The sequence below is a fragment of the Diabrotica virgifera genome, chromosome 7, assembly GCF_917563875.1.
Source record: "Diabrotica virgifera virgifera chromosome 7, PGI_DIABVI_V3a".
Taxonomy (NCBI): Eukaryota; Metazoa; Arthropoda; class Insecta; order Coleoptera; family Chrysomelidae; genus Diabrotica; species Diabrotica virgifera.
In genome coordinates, this window is record NC_065449.1 from 56,461,460 (window position 1) to 56,481,336 (window position 19,877).

The following is a 19,877-nucleotide window of genomic DNA, read 5'->3' on the forward strand; positions in this document are numbered from 1 at the left end:
TCGAGTAACACAAAGGAGTAGCGAATATGATTTTCAAACATTTTAGAAGAGCCAAATACGGCCATATTTTCTTCTTCCTCCGCTTTATAAGCAGTTCTGCTTATTCATTGGCGGATTGATACCTTTATGGAAGGTTGTCACTCCATCTTTTGCTCGGTCGGCCGATACTTCTTCTACCGATTGGTGATTTATCTCGTGTTATTTTGACCACACGTGTCTCCCCCATTCGGCTTATGTTGTTATTCCATTCTTTTTTTCTATTTAGTGTCCATTCGTTTATACACTGTGCGTTACATTTTCTTTTAATGTCTTCTCTCCTCATTTGTTATTTCTCTGTATAGTCAATCCATGTATCCTTTTCTGTGTTTTGGTTTTATTAGGTCCTTTACCTCCGTTCTTTGACCTCTTAAAGTGCCATATTTCCTTTTGCAGACCATAAAAGTCATTCTGAAGCTATTTCCTTGTGGCATTTTTATGATTAACTATTTAGATGGGAAATAAGCCACAATTAAATTGAAAAAATAATTTTATTAACGTTTCGAAGCCCAAATCGGGGTTCTTTGTCAAAATACAAAATACTACTAAATTAAACAAAAATGTTATTGCTAAGTAAAAAAATTCTTCTAATAATATATTTAATCTGACTCTTTTATATTGGCAATTCAGACGTATATTATACATTTTAAAGTAGAAGACTTTAAAATGATATCGCCAATATTTATGAGTTGCTTTCCTGGGACGACTTTACTAAAAGATAGTTCATTCGATTACATGAAATCAATCCCAACTCAAGAATATCCGTCACAAAAAATCATAGCATGTGATCTGTCTTTAAAAAGACAACCAAATGCAACGATGACAGTAAAATTCTCACGTTAGAGATTCCATAGTAAATCACGAGGGAAAACCCAGGAAAAAACCTCGTGATACTATCCCGAGATCGTAAGTATTTGGTCTGACATTTAATTTACTTTCAAAAACTAATACCAAATTCTGAATGTTTAAATTATAAATAATATTAATAATACATAGATATACAATAAGTAATAATAAAATATAAAATTTGTATTAACTCGATTTGTTATTGACTTACTAATCGTGGTGTTTTCTTTCTATTGACTTCCTCTTTCAGTATGGGTAACCACATCCTACTGCATTCTACCGAGGAATTTGCGACACAATTGGTTTCATTTAGCATTAGAGCCGCTTCTTTGATTTTTCTCTTTTTACTATCTGATCTTTCAGGACTATACTTGAATCTCTCCACTGAACTCTATGAACAATTTTATTTAGGTGAAACATCAAGACCGTTAAACGTTAGAATAAGTGAACATCAGTCTTATATTAAAAATAGAGAATTTGATAGATCTCAAATATTATGTCAACACGCATGGGATAATGAACATAGAGTTCAGTGGAGAGATTCAAGTATAGTCCTAAAAGAATCAGGTAAAAAGAGGAAAATCAAAGAATCGGCTCTAATTATGCTAAATGAAACCAATTGTGTCGCAAATTCCTCGGTAGAATGCAGTAGGATGTGGTTACCCATACTGAAAGAGGAAGTCAATAGAAAGAAAATACCACGATTAGTAGGTCAATAACATATCGAGTTAGTACAAATTTTATATTTTATTATTACTTATTACTATGTCTTATTAATATTATTTATAATTTAAACATATTAAAGTCAGAATTTGGTATTAGTTTTTAAAAGTAAATTAAATGTAAGACCAAATACTTACGATGTCGGGATAGTATCACGAGGTTTTTTCCTGGTTTTTCCCTCGTGATTTACTATGGAATCTCTAACGCGAGAATTTTACTGTCATCGTTGCATTTGGTTGTCTTTTTAAAGACAGATCACATGCTATGATTTTTTTGTGACGGGTATTCCTGAGTTGGGATTGATTTCATGTAATCGAATGAACTATCTTTTAGTAAAGTAGTTCCAGGAACGCAACTCATAAATATTGGCGATATCATTTTAAAGTCTTCTACTTTAAAATGTATAATATACGTCTGAATTGCCAATATAAATGAGTCAGATTAAATAAATTATTAGAAGAATTTTTTTACTTAGCAACAACATTTTTGTTTAATTTAGTAGTAGTTTGTATTTTGACAACGAACCCCGATTTGGGCTTCGAAACGTTAATAAAATTATTTTTTCAATTTAATTGTGGCTTATTTCCCACCTAAATAGTTAATCATAAAAGTCATGTTCCATTTCTTTCGAAAAACGTTCCTAGTGATCATTTTTTATTCTTCTTACGAGAGAATTCCTCTTGACATTATTTTATTCTTGGTTGACCTGTATTTTAAGTAAACTTTTTTCTTTTCTTTACATTTTTCCTTCACTTTTGTACAAAACCATGGAGTCATCGCCCGAGTCTTCGCCTCGGGCGCCACAAACTGTGGCTTATTCCGTTGAGAATAAGCCACACAACTGGCTTATTCCCAACTAAAATAGTAAATTAATATGACAAAGTATTAATTTGTAAAATTAAAATAATAATTCTTTTGATTTATGCGTTTATTCACTTTGTAAATATTTTTTACCGACACTGTAATATAATACAGGTTATGAGCCGCATCCCAAGCTATAGCAGAAACACGACGGTAGACCGCATACCATAGTAGCATCAAATGTTTTCACTGCTGTACTTGAAATAAAATACTTAAAAATAAAAATGAAACTCATTAAATAGTTATTTTTCTACGGCCGTGCTAAATCAGCCACTTTCCCGCACGCATTTCGTTTCCGAAAGTTGCACTTTTCCGCACGGCGTGCGGGAAAGTAGAATACCTTGTAATATGGCCATTATAATATATTATAATACAAGCAATAAACTAATATTTAGATATTATTTACTAATTTGTTTCAAATGTATTTTATTGTGTTCATGTTTTAATGAAATTAACGCAATAATTCGATGAAATAAAATTATTTTGACATAATATTTGAAAGTCAAATCAGTAGACAATTACAATGGTTTTGAATCGTCGTCATGGAAACCAATATCGTCGTCGTGGTATCCCATTATATTGAAAGTTTGGTTTTTGACAACCTTGTTAAAGAATTAATTTGTGTATCTTCACTCCTAAATAAAAATTTATATTATGACTATTTTTGTAACTGAAAATAACTATTTCCTAACTAGTGCGGAAAGTGATACTTTCCCGCACGAGACTGCCGTTGACCCGAACGATGCGATAGCGGAGTTAGGGCAAGCAGTCGAGTGCGGAAAAGACACTTTCCGCATGAGTTAGGAACAATATTTTTTCTAGGGCCGTACGTTTGGAAAAAAAGCCAAACAAATAAAGATATCAATTTTTATTTAGTAGTGAAAATACACAAATTAATACGTTCTTTGCCAAAGTTCTCAAAACCAAACTTTCAGTAAAATTGGTTACCATGACAACGATATTGGTTTCCATGACGACGATTCAAAACCATTGTCATTATCTACTGATTTGGCTTTTTAATATTATGTCAAAATAATTATATTTCAACGAATTATCAGTAGTAATTGCACAAGAGCTCTGAAATTATTGAATTTTTCCCTAGTGACACTTTGACAGTTTTAATTTCACGAGCCGAAGGCGAGTGAAATTATGTCAAGTGTCACGAGAGCAAAAATTCTATATTAATTTCAGAGGTCGAGTGCAATTTGTTGCGATTATTTCATGAATAAAACTGTTCAAAACCAAAATTTTATTGTAATTTATTTATGTAAGTAGCATTAAACACACAGTTTTTATAAATATTTGACGATTGAAAATCATCACTTTTATAATTTTTAAAACATTAATTGTCATTAATGTCACTGAATGTATTTTTTCGTAGCAACGAAGGGCATCTGACGTAATATACTTAACGACGGGAGATTATCAAAAATTATCGATTTAATTCAGATTTCTGTAGCTTTCTATTGGTCAGAATCTCCTATGAATGAAATAATCAGTAGTAATTGCACAAGAGCTCTAAAATTATCGAAGTTTTCCCGAGTGACACTTGGACTGTTTTAATTTCACGACCCGAAGGGGAGTGACATTGTGTCAAAGTGTCACAAGGGCAAAAATTCGATAATAATTTTAGAGATTGAGTGCAATTTGTTGCGATTATTTCATGAATAAAACTGTTCAAAACCGAAATTTTATTGTAATTATTTATGTAAGTACAAATTAGTACCATTAAACACACAGTTGTTATTATACAAATTTGACGCTTAAAAGTCATCGCTTTTATAATTTTTAAAACATTAATTGTCATTAATTTCACTGAATGTATTTTTTCGTAGCAACGAAGGGCATCTGACGTAATATACTTGACGACGAGAAATTATCAAAAATTATCGATTTAATTTAGATTTCTGTAGCTTTCTATTGGTCAGAATCTCCTATGAATGAAATAATCAGTAGTAATTGCACAAGAGCTCTAAAATTCTGTATTAATTTTAGAGATCGAGTGCAATTTGTTGCGATTATTTCATGAATAAAACTGTTCAAAACCGAAATTTTACTTTGATTATTTATGTAAGTACAAATTAGTACAGTTAAACACACAGTTGTTATAAATACATATTTTAATGTTGTTCTGAAGCTATTTCCTTGTGGCATTTTTAGAATTAACTATTTTCTATGGGAAATAAGCCACTATTTTACTAAAAAAATGAATTGATTAACGTTTCGAAGCCCAAATCGGGTTTCGTTGTCAAAATACAAAATACTTCCTTGTGGCATTTTTATAATTAACTATTTTCTATGGGAAATAAGCCACAATTTTACTAAAAAAATGAATTTATTAACTTGAAGTATTTTGTATTTTGACAACGAAACCCGATTTGGGCTTCGAAACGTTAATAAATTCATTTTTTTAGTAAAATTGTGGCTTATTTCCCATAGAAAATAGTTAAATACATATTTGACGGTCGAAAGTCATCATTTTATAATTTTTAAAACATTAATTGTTATTAATGATATACTGTAATATACTTGACGACGGGATATTATCAAAAATTATCAGGTTAATTTTTATTTCTGTAGCTTTCTATTGGTCAGAATCTCCTATGAATGAAATAATCGCGTTAATTTCATTAAAACATGAACACAATAAGATAAATTTGAAATAAATTAGTAACTAATATCCAAATATTAGTTTATTGCATGTATTATAATATATTATAATGCCATATTACAAGGTATTCTACTTTCCCGCACGCCTTGTGGGAAAGTGCAACTTTCGGAAATGAAATGCGTGTGGGAAAGTGGCTGTTTTAGCACGGCCGTAGAAAAATAGTATGTTTTTGTAATACTTGACGTATAAGGTAAAACACTTTTCTTTGCCATCATTAGTAAACATTTCGGTCGTCTTTTAATAATTTATTATCGTAAAACGTATTTATGGTCAAGGTACCTGCGATCAGCATACACCACGTGGATATCATCCGTCCACAGGTATCAATTGGCACATCCGCAGCCAAAGGAGTTTCTCAACCATATACTCGAAATCCGGCCCCTATCACAGCAGCCGATCAGCAGGACGAAATCTCCACCGCCAGTGACGTCGCGACGCCGAAGGCGTCCCCTTTGTCCAGATGCACAGCAGCTAGTGCCATTATGTCAACAACGGCGCCAAATGACGTCATGGAAAGGTCCGTGGACTCGATTGGGACTTGTTCGTTGGATGTGGAAGCTTCAGTCGATTTTTCAGGTTTGAGAAGAATTGTTGGCTTTTGTGGTAGTTTGTAGCTATTTGCATTTGTGTTTATATTAATTTCTAGTTGTCAAAAAATATTTATACAGAGTGAGTTTTATGTATGGAAACTGTCAATTATCTCGGAAACGGCTTCTACGATTTTTACAAATTTTGGCGTTTAAAGGCGGATCCACATCAATAAAAATTTATGTTGTACGTTGTATTTGACGCAAATTTGTTCGTGTGCGCTGAAATTTTTGTTGATGTCGACTGTGCACCGCATATAATAACGCAAAAATATTTTCGTGACGAACAACGCACGCTGTCTGTCGTGCTGTCGGTTTTTCAGTCGACTTCAAAGAAATTTGCGCCGCACAGCAATGTTAGTGTGGACTTGTTTATCCACTTGTCGCTAAGTGGATTCGGAGGTACAACACGGCAACTAAATATTTACCTCGTAAAAATACTTGACCCGATTTAAATTTTTGCCGCAAATGTTTTTTCTGTATTTTAAAATACAACACATACACAAATGTTTATTGATGTGGATACGCCTTAAGGGTTTTGTGATGCGGCCGATATTGTGGTGGTATTTACATTGTTGTCAGATCTTCCAATTTTCTGAAAATCTAACGAACTTTCTTATTTCAAATGGAAAGCCCCTTTATATTTTTTGCATTTTGAAGTCCTTAAAAAATACTGAATATTTTTCATATAATGTACCCTATACCTAAATGCTATAATTTCGGAGATATTAATACATTTACATTATCGTCGCTGAAGTTAAAATATTACATTTAGGGCCGGTTGTTCGAACGCTAATCAACAATGATCACTATCAAATATTTAATCACTGTCACCAACTGTCAATGTCAACTTAACATAACAATTATTAACATAATTGATTAATAAATCTCATAATTGTAATCAATTATGTTTTCACTAACCCAATCAAAGTTGACATTGACAGTTGTGACAGTAATTAAATATTTGATAATGATCATTTTTGATTAGCGTTCGAACAACCGGCCCTAAGATGAATAAACTCGTTTAATTTGAATAATCTTTAATAATTTATATCCTAATAATATCATAACAAGGTCTACTGTCAATAGATTCAAAAGTTTAACGAAATTGGTGCAGTACAAGGTTTATCCAAATCATAGCACAGAAAACCTACTGCAGCTAAAAACACATTCCTGGTAGAGGTATGTCAATATTTGAATAGTAGAAAATTAAGAATTTTAGAAAACCAGTAAAGGCGATTAGTCTGTCATCATCTGACAACTCTTGAACTAATTTCATTTTGTATGGATGGAATTTATTTTCACGCAAAATTTTCATTACTGATGTTTGTGGAAAAGTGTGGATCGTCTTCTAACAGGATACAAACATCTAAAGATTTGTTTTCAGTTGAAGCAGTTTTTCTGCGCCCTGATTTGGATAAATCTTTTACGGAACCAGTTTCGTTAAACTTTTTTAATAATTTACTGACAGTATTTTGGTTAGGATATAAATTATTAAAGATATTACACGTTTCTTGTAGACTTCGACGCATATCATAAACGTCAAAGTTGTTATTGTAATAACAGTCATATCCGTCTAAATGTATTATTTTAACTTAGGCCAAGATAACATAAATGTAGTAATAACTCTGAAATTATGACATATGGTATAGGGAACATCATACGAAAAATAATCAGTATTTCTTAAGGACTTCTAAATACAAAACATATGCAGGATGTTCTACTTGAAATAAGAAAGTCCGTTAGATTTCCAGAAAAGTGGAAGATATGACAACAATGTAAATACCACCACACTATAGGCCGTATGATAAAATACTTAAACGTCAAAATTTGTAAAAATCGTAGAAGCCGTTTCTGAGATAATTGAGGGTTTCCATACATAAAACTCACTCTGTATGTACTACCAATCCGATTGGTAGATACGTAATTATTTTTTCAAACTCAGAAAATACTTAAATATAAAGGGTGTTTATTTCTATTTTCTTTTCTGTGATTATTTTCTTTTTAAATGGCTTGATGTGTATATCTTGCATGTGTCTGAATAGAGTAGTTTGATAGTATTGTTAAGAGTTTTAAAGTAACTTTCTCTATTAAATTTATATTTTATATTATAAAAACCATCATACATGTTGTTTTATTATTATACAAGGTCTTGTAATGCAATGAAATAAAAAATAATACGTCATCAGAGTCGAGATACAGAATTTGTTATACAGTGATGAGCGCGCTAATAACCGGCAAAATAGCACAAAAGATGGAAAACGTATTAAGTTGTGAGATAAAAAGAAATGAAACTAGTCGATCTGGGAAATTTAGTGATATTAACTTATAAATTTACATTATATTGATTGTTTCCCACCTTTAGACGTATTGCACGAGTTTGGCAACTACCACTGTCACAGTGACAGTTTTAGTTGACATACTCCTCTGATACGTGTAAAGGTGGGAAACAATCAATATAATGTAAATTTATCAGTTAATATCGCTAAATCTCCCAGCTCCACTAGTTTCATTTCTTTTTATCTCACAACTTAATACGTTTTCCATCTTTTGTGCTATTTTGCCGGTTATTAGCGCGCTCATCACTGTATTTATGTTGTTCTTATTTGAGCGTCTTTGTCTTTTTAGTAGTTTATTCTCCCACTTACGACTGGTTTTCCAAGTCCTTTAAACACCACGAATAGTGTTAATTCTCACATTAATGAGATGTCTCCTAATTGATCATAGAAAGCTTTTCTTTCATTCTCACCCAGACCAACATAAAGAGCTCTCATTGTATTTCTAACCAAAATTTTACTCCCTAAACTCTAAAAAATACTTTTCTTTTTCTGTAAATATAACTGTGACCTAATATGTGTTCCGTAGAGTGGTTGAGTGCGTGTGATAACCTTATTGTCCACGGAAACAAATAAATATGTAAATGTAAAACAACTATCAATAATATATTTATTTCGGTAAAAAGGCGTGCTTTGTTTATATCTCGTAAGGGCTTGTTATGTAGAATCGAGATAACCCGCACGACATTTTTAAAAATGAGGTCATTTTTCTGTAATGATACCTTGCAACTTCAACTTCGAAAGCGCATGATTAAATGCTACATTTGGTCAGTTCTCTTGTATGGTGTCGAAGCATGGACATTAAAAATATCCACCATTAACCGTTTGGAGGCCTTTGAAATGTGGCTGCACAGACGTATTCTGAAAATACCATGGACGGCTATGCTGACAAATGTGGCAGTCCTTAAGAGAGCAAATGCTACCCGCGAGCTGCTTGATAACATCAAATATAGAAAGATGGCCTATCTTGGACACGTAGTAAGGGGAGACCGGTATAATATTCTTCAACTTATTATGATGGGTAAAATCGAAGGACGCAGAGGAATTGGTAGAAAGCAGGCCTCTTGGTTGAAGAATATCCGGGAGTGGACAGGAATAAAGAAAGCAGAACACCTATTTAGAATAGCTCGAGACAGAGACAGTTTCGCCATGTTAATCGCCAACGTCAAGGGGACTTGATAGGGCACGTTAAGAAGAAGAAGGGCTTGTTATTCTTTTGCCGAGTGAGGGGTTATATGACCGACCGGACTGCAAGCTGTGACTGAATTAAAAAACATTTATGTTGACACATGTAGTTTTAAGAAGTTGACGGTTCGAATGCATTTAAAAAGTGAGTTATTGGCATAAAGAGGCTAGCTGGTCTGGTACGGTAATTTATTAAATGTGGAACTTTTGTTTCCCATACATAAACTGAACAGGCCATTAACATCTGGTTTCGTATAGATATTATGAGCCGAAAGAATGTGAATTTTGAATGGGACGTATTATTTCGTTTTGAGAGAAAAGTTATTAATTAAAAAATAGTAATTGAAGCGTGTCGCCACATATGAGTTTAATTGAATAGATTCGAATTGGTTGAACTCTGAGTGATGATAAATTCAGACTTTGCGTATATTTTCCCCATACATATTATATTTTAAAAAAAAAACCAGTTACCACATAGTGTTGTAGGGCGACAATACATTATAATACAATACAAAAACAAATTAATATTAAGATCAAACTTAATCTTAAACTTAACTAATATTTCTGCTATATATTTATATTATGTGCACATTTAACCCATTCCTTCTTATTTCTGGCCAACGTCCTTGCTTGCACTATCTATGTTGTTCCCCTGGTTTTTCTAATATTTTTATATGGTTCTATCCCATGTTTGTCGTGGTCTACATTTCTTCTTTCTTCTTTGCGTTTTTGTCTCCCAAATTTCTTTCACCGGTTTTATATGATCCATTCTCCGGAGACGACCCCACCAACTGAGTTGTCTTCTTTATAAATTGTGAGGTTGACTCTATTTTCAAATCTTCTCTTATTTGAGTGTTCCGTAGTCTATCTTTTTTGATAACTTCTAGAACTCGTCCAAGGTATTGTATTTCTACTGCCTGTATTTTACCCTTTTGTCGTTCTGTTAGTACCCACGACTCGCAACCAAAGGTTAATGCAGACCTATATCAGAGGACAACGACCACAACTGTGGTCGTTGTTCTCTGCCTATATATTGACTTCAACATAATGCATTTCGGAATGCATTTAACTCATTTTGCCAAAAAAAAGTCACTTAACACCTGTGTGCGCTAGACCAACGAAATTTTTTTTTGTTTTTATTGTTATTTCTTTTTTAGTTATGAATTTATTGCTCATTAAATACACTGGGGTGCAAAATTAACCGGACACTTTAAAAATGGGTCATTTTTGATGTTTCAAATTTCCTGAACCTGTTGCCCGATTTAAGTGATTTTTTTAGTACATATATTATAGCCTTATTCTTTAACAGTATCGCTGTAATAGTATTGTTGCTAAACAATTACATTTTGCAGACCGGGTGTACCAATGAAACTGTGTTTTTTTCTCAAACTTCGCACCACCCTGTGGAATATTCTAGCATGTATAAAATACTCTAATTAAAACCCAACTATAGCCTCATGTTTTCTCAACATTCTGATTCTTGACTCATTCGCTTATGTTGAACCGTAAAAAAGTTAAGTACTTTAACAATTAGCCATGTTTTCATCAATATACGGTGTTTTTAAATAAGTCTGGCAAACTTCAAGGGGTAATTCTACATTAAAAAATAATGACAGTTTGCTTTTTAAACGTATGTCCGCAAATGCTTCGTTTCTGAGATAGAGGGTGTTAAATTTTTTCTTACAAGCTGACGATTTATTCATTGCTTTAAAACCAGTGGAAATATGCAAATGAAATTTGGTGGGTTTTAAGACGTAGCTATTGTACATTTTTTCACATACAAGTAAGAATTTAATATTTACCATTGGCGCGCATACGGGTAATATGTGCCGTCTTATTACCCGTATGCGCGCCCATGGTGAATATTAAATTCTTAATTGTATGTCAAAATATGTGCAATAACGACGTCTTAAAACCCAACAAATTTGATTTGCATATCTCTTCTTCTTCTTCAAATGCAAATCCACTAATGGATGTTGGCGATCACATTTTCCATTAACTCTCTGTTTCTTGCAATGTGGATCAGTGATTGTATGTCGGTAATCCCTGTCCATTGCCTTATGTTTCGGAGCCAGGACATTTTCTTGCGTCCTATTCCTCTCTTGCCTTCAATTTTACCCTGGATTATAAGTTGAAGGAACTGGTATTTTTCGTTTCGCATGATGTGACCCAAATACGCCGTTTTTCTTTTCTTGATGTTTTCGAAAAGCTGACGTTCTTGGTTGATTCTTTTAAGGACATCCACATTTGTGACTTTCGCCGTCCATGGTATCTTTAGGATACGGCGATAAAGCCACATTTCGAAGGCTTCTAATCTGTTTATATCCTTCGTTTTGAGTGTCCAGCCCTCTATGCCATATAGCAGCACCGACCACACGTAGCATTTGCATATCTCAACCGGTTTTAAAGCAATAAATAAATCGTCAGTTTGTAAAAAAAATTCAAGCCTCCCTATCTCGGAAACGAAGCATTTGCGGATATACCGTTTATAAAGCAAACTGTCATTATTTTTCATGCAGAATTACTTCTAAAAGTTTGCCATACTTATTTAAAAACACCCTGTATTGATTAAAAACATGGCTAGTTGTTAAAGTACCTACCTTTTTTATGTCTAATGTAAGCGAATGAATCAAAAAACAAAATGTTGAGAAAACATGAGGCTATAGTTGGATTTTAATTTCAGTATTTTATAAATGCTAGAATATTCCACAGGGTGATGCAAACTTTGAGAAAAAAACACAGTTTGATTGGTACACCCGGTATACAATAAAAATTTAACTGTTTAGCAACAATACTATTACCGCGATATTGTTAAAGAATAAGGCTATAATATACTAAAAAAATCACTTAAATCGGACAACAGGTTCAGTAAATTTGAGACATCAAAAATGACCCATTTTTAAAGTGTCCGGTTAATTTTGCACCCCAGTGTAGTATAGTTGTCCTCTAATTCTACTCCTAAGTATTGGAAGGTTCGTGCTTGTTCTACGTTTACTTCTATTATTTATCTTTGCTTCTTCTTCATTTTCTCCCAATCCCATAACTTTTGTTTTATTTTTATTAAGTTTCATTCCATATTGTTTTAGTATTTCATTCCATATTGCTATATTTCTTTGTCATAGTTGTTTCTCATTTTCGGCCAATATAACGACGTCGGCGAATGCTTCTGAAATGTCTACTCTTCTTAATTCTTAAAATAAATTATAAATTGTGTTGGACTTAATTCTCCTCCTTGTCTCAGACCTTCGTTTGTACTAAATGGTTTTGATATTCTGTTTTGACTGATATAATTCACATTGTTGTTGTAAATGCTCTTAATTACCATTATCATTTTGTTACCTACTAATACCTCTCTGCTCTAATATTTCCCATAATGTTTGCCTTGGTACCGTGTCAAAAACCTTTTCAAGATCTATGTACGCCATATACGTCTTTTCTTCCTGTTGCTGGTATTTTTCTATTATTTGTTTGATTGTCAATATATGATCATGGGTGCTTCTGCCTTTCCTGAATCCGGTATGTGATTCCTCGAGTGTGCTGTCAATTTTTCTGATTATTATTTTGTTCAGTATTTCTTCGTATATTTTCAAGGCAGTGCTTAAGAGTATTATTACTCTGTAGTTGTTTGAAATGTGGACCTATAGAAAAATTATGAGGGTTTCCTGGGTAGATAGAGTTACAAACAATGAAGTACTGAGAAGAATAGGTAAAGAAAAGGAAGTTGAACTTACAATTAAAGAAAAGAAGCTACAGTATCTCGGACATGTGATGCGGGGCGAGAAGTATGGCATCCTACGACTCATAATGCAAGGAAAGATAGATGGCAGAAGAAGCATCGGAAGAAGACGAATTTCATGGTTGAAGAACCTGAGAGAGTGGTTTGGATGCAGCTCGAAACAACTATTTAGAGCTACTGCCTCAAAAATTAAAATAGCTATGATGATTGCCAACCTCCGTAGCGGAGATGGCACCTGAAGAAGAAGTTGTTGCAATCCGTTCTATCGGATTGCCCTTTTTATAGATCGGCATTATCTGAGCCTTTTGTAAGTCCATCGTTATCTGTTCTTCTCTCCATATTATGTCATTAAATATCTTTAGTAATAACTCTGTTGCATTTTGTCCCATTTTTTCATCATTTCACTGGTTATTCTGTCATAACCTGGTGCTTTTCCGTTTTCCCCATACATATTATGTTTTTATAAATAAACTCTGACTATAATGATATTTTATTTATTGATATATGAGTAATTATAAATATTTAAATAAGGTATAAAAGCAATATTTGTTGAAAGTGAAATTTCGTAGTATTTATTGGTGATACTAGTTTTTAATTCCAAGGATGTTCATAATAAGTTTAGCGTATTTGGACAGTGGCGTGGGTGAAACAATAGCGATTTTGAATTTTGTGGGGTCAATAAATTTACTTACAGCAAAGCAAAATATTCGTGGTTCTTATCTGTTAATTTGGTCATTGACATTAAATTATTCATATATTTTTTATAATGAGCTTCAGAATACATTAAGGTTATCGCCAACTTTTTAATTGATCTGTACAACACACATTTTGTCACTGTCACATTTAAAATCATGTTTCAAAAATAATCCTGATATTAGTATTAGCAAGCAAGCAAGCAATAGTGATTAACTCAGCCTGAGAGACTTGCTCACCCCTTGAGATTGACATTCGGGTGAAATAATTCATTGGGGCGAGGAGGATTAACTCAGGTCAGCAGGAATCACTCCACCCCGCTCCAATGCTCCAGACCATCCACTACCCCCACCCCCTCCCCGCACTACCCCCACCCCCTCCCCGATAGCACTCTGATACTCTATAGGGGCTCTTAATCAGCAAAGTGCTTAATCATGTGGGAGTCGTGGGTACACGGACTCCCACACGAAATCATACCCCGATCAATTAGGGCAATCAATGAGGGTATTTGGCTCCGAATTCCATCCTACTACATCGATTTACTTGATATTTTCTGGAGGTTAGAGGCTAGGTTATTTCTTGAGCCTAGAGAACCTAATTTTAAATAAAAACTGTTCTATAAGTATTTTTTGACAACTCAATACTTTTTGAGTTATTCGTGGTTGAAAATTGGCAATTTTCATTGAAAAATGACACCTTTTCGGACTGATTTTTGTGAATACCTTAAAAACTATGCATCTAACAAAAAAACTATATAAAATATTTCTGTAGGTTATAAAAAACAAAGAGATTCGTTCCTTCATAAATCTTATAGTTAAAATTTAAAGAGGGATATGGTAGGTAAGAAGAGTTTGTTTTTTTGCTTTTGAAGAGATGTTCAAATCGGTGTATTCAACTTGAAATAGCAGCGAAACGGTCGATTTTAGGTGTATAATGATACTTACAACTTTTATAGTGCTTGAAGAGACCTTTAAAATGAGCAATACTAAATGTCGATTACATTCAAACTAAGCGAGATGTTCTGCAAAAAAGTTGATGACTAATGTATTTTAAGAAGAAATGAGAAGTATATTTAACCCCTCATCCATCAGAATTGAAATACATCGTTTTCCTTCTACAATAAGTTTCATTATAGTGTTGTTTATATGTTCAAAAAATTGCGGACTGGTTTAAAATGAATGGTTTTTGAAAAAAATAAGATCAAATTATAGAGCGCATTTTAAATTTTCTTAAAAATCTTTCTTTTTCTCCATGTAACTCGATAGTAATAAGAGATACGAAAAAAAAGATACCACACAAAAATGTAGGGTTTTTTCAGATAAAAATTTCCTTTTTATTTTTATTATTGTATCTCTTATCATTTTCAAGTTACATGGAGAAAAAGGAAGATTTTTAAGAAAATTTAAAAATGCTTTCTATAATTTGATCTTTTTTTTTCAAAAACCCATTTAAACCATTTAAACCCGTCCAACTTTCTAAACATAGAAATAACACTATAGTAAAAGGTTTTGTAGAAAGAAAACGATGCATTTACATTTTGGTGGATGGGGGTTAAAATTACTTCTCATTTTGTTTTAAACACATTAATTATCAATTTTTTTTTGCAGCATATCTCGCTTAGTTTTAATGTAATGGACCTTTAATATAGCTTATTTTAAAAGGCCTTTTCAAAGGATACAAAAGGTATTGGTAGCATTATACACCTAAAATCGACCGTTTCTCTGTTATTTCAAGTTGAATACACCAATTTGAGAATGTACCAAAAAACAAACTATTTTCACCTACCATATCTCTTTTTGTATTATAACTAGAAAAGTTATGGAGGCAAGTTTCTCTTTGTTTTTTTATAACTTACAAAAATGTTAACAATAATTTTTTTACTTAGATGCATAGTTTTTACGGTATTCGCAAAAAACCGTTCGAAAGGGTATTAAGTTTCAATGAAAATGGCCAATTTTCAACTACGAATAACTCAAAAAGTATTGAGTTTTAAAAAAAAGTATAGAACAGTTTTTGCTTAGAATTAGGTTTTCTAGCGAATTCCGTGATAATTTTAACCAAAAAATTTTCCACCTCTGAGAAGGGGTGGGAACCACCCCCCAAGATAAAAGCACACATCGGCATAGGGTAGACTTTGAATTAGGAGATAAGTAGAGGCTAGGCCTAAAATTTCATTAAAATCCATGCAGTAGGATAGAACTCGGAGGTAATATTTCTTGCTCCCATTGACTGGCGTAAATGCAGTCCAGCATGAGGCGCTCTATTCCCGCTATTTTTAGTGGGATCGAGGATGTGGGCCCCTCTTGCCCGTTTTTTGGGTTTTGTTAGTACTTTTTTGTAGCTGCGCCTATTGTAAATGTTCTATTGATTTTTTTGGTGCCCGAAGCCGTTTTTTGGTTTTTTGTAGATTTTTTTAGGAATGTCTCAAACGTATAAAATCAACATTATAATGCGATGCCAAAGGTAAGCGCGTTGTCTTCTTTTGATAGAGCTACGATTATCTAGCCTTTATTATAGTTTTACTAATATTTGCTGCTTGGGTCTTCTGTGTTTCCATCTATGGTACACATAATACCTTAATATCTCTTGAAGGATCCGGTTTGGGTGGTCTTCTAGCTCATCAAACTTTGTTCTGGCTTTGTCCTCCGTCATATCCAGTACTCTTATTTGTTTTAGGTCTCTGAATAAGAACCGTTCGGCGACGTATCTGGGCACGTTTGCAGTTTCTCTGAGGTAGTAGTTGTGTGCCACTTGGAACTTCTGTTTGGTACTTTGACTTGTGTGACCCATGCAAGAGATTCGTGTGTAATTATTGGCAGTATTGGCATTATGATATTCGTATTAGTGGTGGACTTTTTTATATTCTAAGGTTTGTTCTAACTGTTACTAGTCCAGGCTGTATGCTCGCCCCTGTAGATAAATTATTCCGATTCGTTTTTTTGCACAAACTTACTCAAAAAGAGTTCCTTATAACAAATCTACAAGGTGCTAGGCGGTACCACGGTCGGAAAATTGTTTAAACATTTTTTTTAAACAAATTCAAAATGTCAGCTTTTTCACTTCGGACAATTTTAGATTATTTGGGTCATTCTGAGCAAAAAAGGTCTCTTGCGATTTTTCTCTAAAATTGATTGTTGTCTTGAAAATGGCCATTTTTCTCGGTTAAAAATTATTATTATGAAAGTCAGAAAGTGACCAAATCAAAGTTTAAAGCTCCCCTACATGATCCTGAAGAAATGTTTGTTATTATTTTATTACTAAGCTGTTATTTTTAATTATTAACAATGAGCGCGAAGCGTGTATTAGCCGACCGTCAATGGTGAGTGCGAGTAAGATGCATCATTGGACGGCCGGAATGGTACATCTTTTCTGGTGCAAAAAGGATAGATTTTTTACGGACTGTCCCCAACGCATGCCCCTGTATTAAGAGTCCATATGGTAGGGGTGCGTTTACAGGGTACACGGTTTCTCCCGATGTGCATTGGTTCTCCCCAATAAAAACAAAAACTGCCTTTATTATTTTTCAGCTTTACTCAGAATTGAGTATTTAGAAACTGTCTTTCGGTCTTTTTCCTTGACGGAGAGAAGGTAAATGCGTGGCTAAAGTGCCCTGTTTGCTTTCTCCTATTTTCGTCGTCTCTTGTGCTTATATATTGTAAAAGCCAGAGATACAGGATGCAGCCAGAAAGCAGTTTATTAACGAAAAGTCTTGGATTTAAAATATTGTGTATTATATTTTTATTTCAATTATTCTAATTGTTTAAAAAGTAGTAAACTTTGTATCTAGGGCTTTTCGTTGTTTTCCTCGTTTTGAGAAAAATAAATATGTCATTCTGTTCCACAACTGTGTCATCCCACAACACCGGTTTCGAAATATTGTGATACACTATTCATAGTTTTTGAGTAGGCAGTTTTATCTACGACTGCATCTTGACCTATTCTAAAGTGACTGTTAAAACACGTGCATTTTACATTCTGCATGAAAAATATTCACTTATCAGGCTTTTAGACCAGGTCATGTCAAATATATTAATCTGGACTGAAAGATTGTATAGTAGATACCTTATGAATGATGAATAAATAATGTTTAGTTTAGAAATAAAGTGTGATATACAATATATCTATTTTAGTGAAAACATTAATATCTCTTTAAAACTATTAGTCATTTAGATAGGATTCTACGAATATATAATATATTACCACTTAATTTTGAATATTATATTTTATATTGAATGTACAAAAATGAGTAATTCCATAATTTTTATTTCCTCTACCGATACCGGCTAGATTATATAATAACCGGCAAAATTAACCGCCCACCTTGTATTTCTTTCATTTTGCAAAAATTGGACCACATTTTATGAAAGATACGGTGAAAACTACATTTGTTGAAAATAAAATAATAAAATTATTGAAAAAGAGTTATTTATCAAGGGATGCTTAGCAAAAGTCCAATGTTTAAAAATCTTCGAAGAAAATTCAGACAAGCATAATTTTGAAAATCCTACATAGTTTTATGTACACTAAGCATCAAAATTAACGCACCATCTTAAAAATGGGACATTTTTGAATGAGACGTATTTCCTAAACCTGTTGTCCGATTTGAGTGATTTTTTAAATTTATTATAGCTTTATTCAAGAATATGGATGTAATAATATTGTTGCTAAACAGGTAAGTGTCTTTGAATACCGGACGTAACAATGACAGTGTGTTTTTTCCTCAAAGTTCGGAACACCCTGTGGGTTATTCCAGCGTATATAAAATATTGAAATTAAAACTCAACTGTTAGTGGAGTCAATGAAGGTGGATATGAGTTATTACCTCAGATTTCGTTTAACCTCCATCGATTTTCATAAAAATTGGTGAGTGGTTAAAGGATACCTCAAGGAACAAAGGTGACATAGTGCCAACTTGCGCTTTTTGCATTTTAGGGGTGAAATACACCCCTTTTTTTAAAATTATTTTTTAGATTTCTGAAAGTGCAGTCACTGTAAGTTTTCACTTCCTATTTCGTTGAACCTTCATCGATTTTCATGAAAATCGGTAAGTAGTTAGAGAATACCTCACGCAATAAAAGTTATATAGCATCAACTTGCGCTTTTGCATTTTAGGGGTGCAATACACCCCTACTTTTTAAATTGTAAAAAATGCAGATTTCCGCATTATGGCGCAAGTAATCTCGTTTAATTAAGAAAAATAAATATTTTTTTATATTTATGTGCATGAATTACATTTTTTTTTAATTTTTCAAACCTTATAGCAACAAAAAATCCGAAAATTAACAAGTCGAAAATAACGAAAACCTTATTCTTCTATATTTCTGAAAGTGTAGTCACTGAATGTTTTCACCCACGATTTCTTTGAACCTTCATCGATTTTCATGAAAATTGTTGAGTAGTTAGAGGATACCTCAAAAAACAAAAGTGATATGGCACCAAGTTGCGCTTTCTGCATTTTAGGGGTGAAATCCACCTTTTTTTTTTAATGATAAAAATGCAGATTTCAGCATTCTGGCTCAAGCAATCTCCTTTAATTAAGTAAAATAAATATTTTTTTACATTTATGTGCATGATTTATAATTTTTATTAATTTTTCAAACCTTATAGCAACCAAAAATCAGGAAATTAGGAAATCGACAATCACGAAAAAGATTATTCTTTTATATTTCCAAAAAGGCAGTCACTGAAGGTTTTCACCCCTAATTTCGTTGAACCTCCATCAATTTTCATAAAAATTGATAAGTAGTTAGAGGATACCTCAAGAAACAAAAATTATGTGGTACCAAATTGCGCTTTTATCCTGGGGGTGGATGTTAACCCTTCTCATGGGTGAACACTATTTTATGAAAAATAACCCCATAATTAGATAGAGGAGTAAATTCTAAGCAAACTTTCTTTTATTAAGTTTATAAATTTTTTATTTAAATAATGTTTCATAATTTAATAAAATAATATTGGTACAGTAAAACCTGTCAATAACGGCCACTAAAAATAGAAAACAATTGGCCGTTATAGGAATGTGGCCGCTAATGCTAGGTTTCCTTTTCCACAAATACATAAACTATAATTGAAAATTTATTTATTTTAGTAATTAAAGCAAATCTAATTAAATATAATTCTACAAACAAACGGAACATACCTTTCATTAGATATCGCAAATCATTTTGGCTGATTTTGTCTGCATACGTATATATTATGTTTGA

General features: G+C 32.9%; 1 protein-coding gene across 2 annotated transcripts in view; it reads left to right on the forward strand.

Moving 5' to 3' along the window:
* Positions 1–19,877, forward strand: part of LOC114339551 (uncharacterized) — a 233,559-nt gene that overhangs the window by 141,978 nt on the left and 71,704 nt on the right. For both annotated transcript variants that reach the window (XM_050655547.1, XM_050655546.1), the window contains exon 3: positions 5,413–5,713. In XM_050655547.1, the coding sequence (XP_050511504.1) occupies positions 5,620–5,713 (94 nt within the window). In that variant the 5' untranslated portion in view covers positions 5,413–5,619. The remainder of the gene's footprint in view (positions 1–5,412; positions 5,714–19,877) is intronic.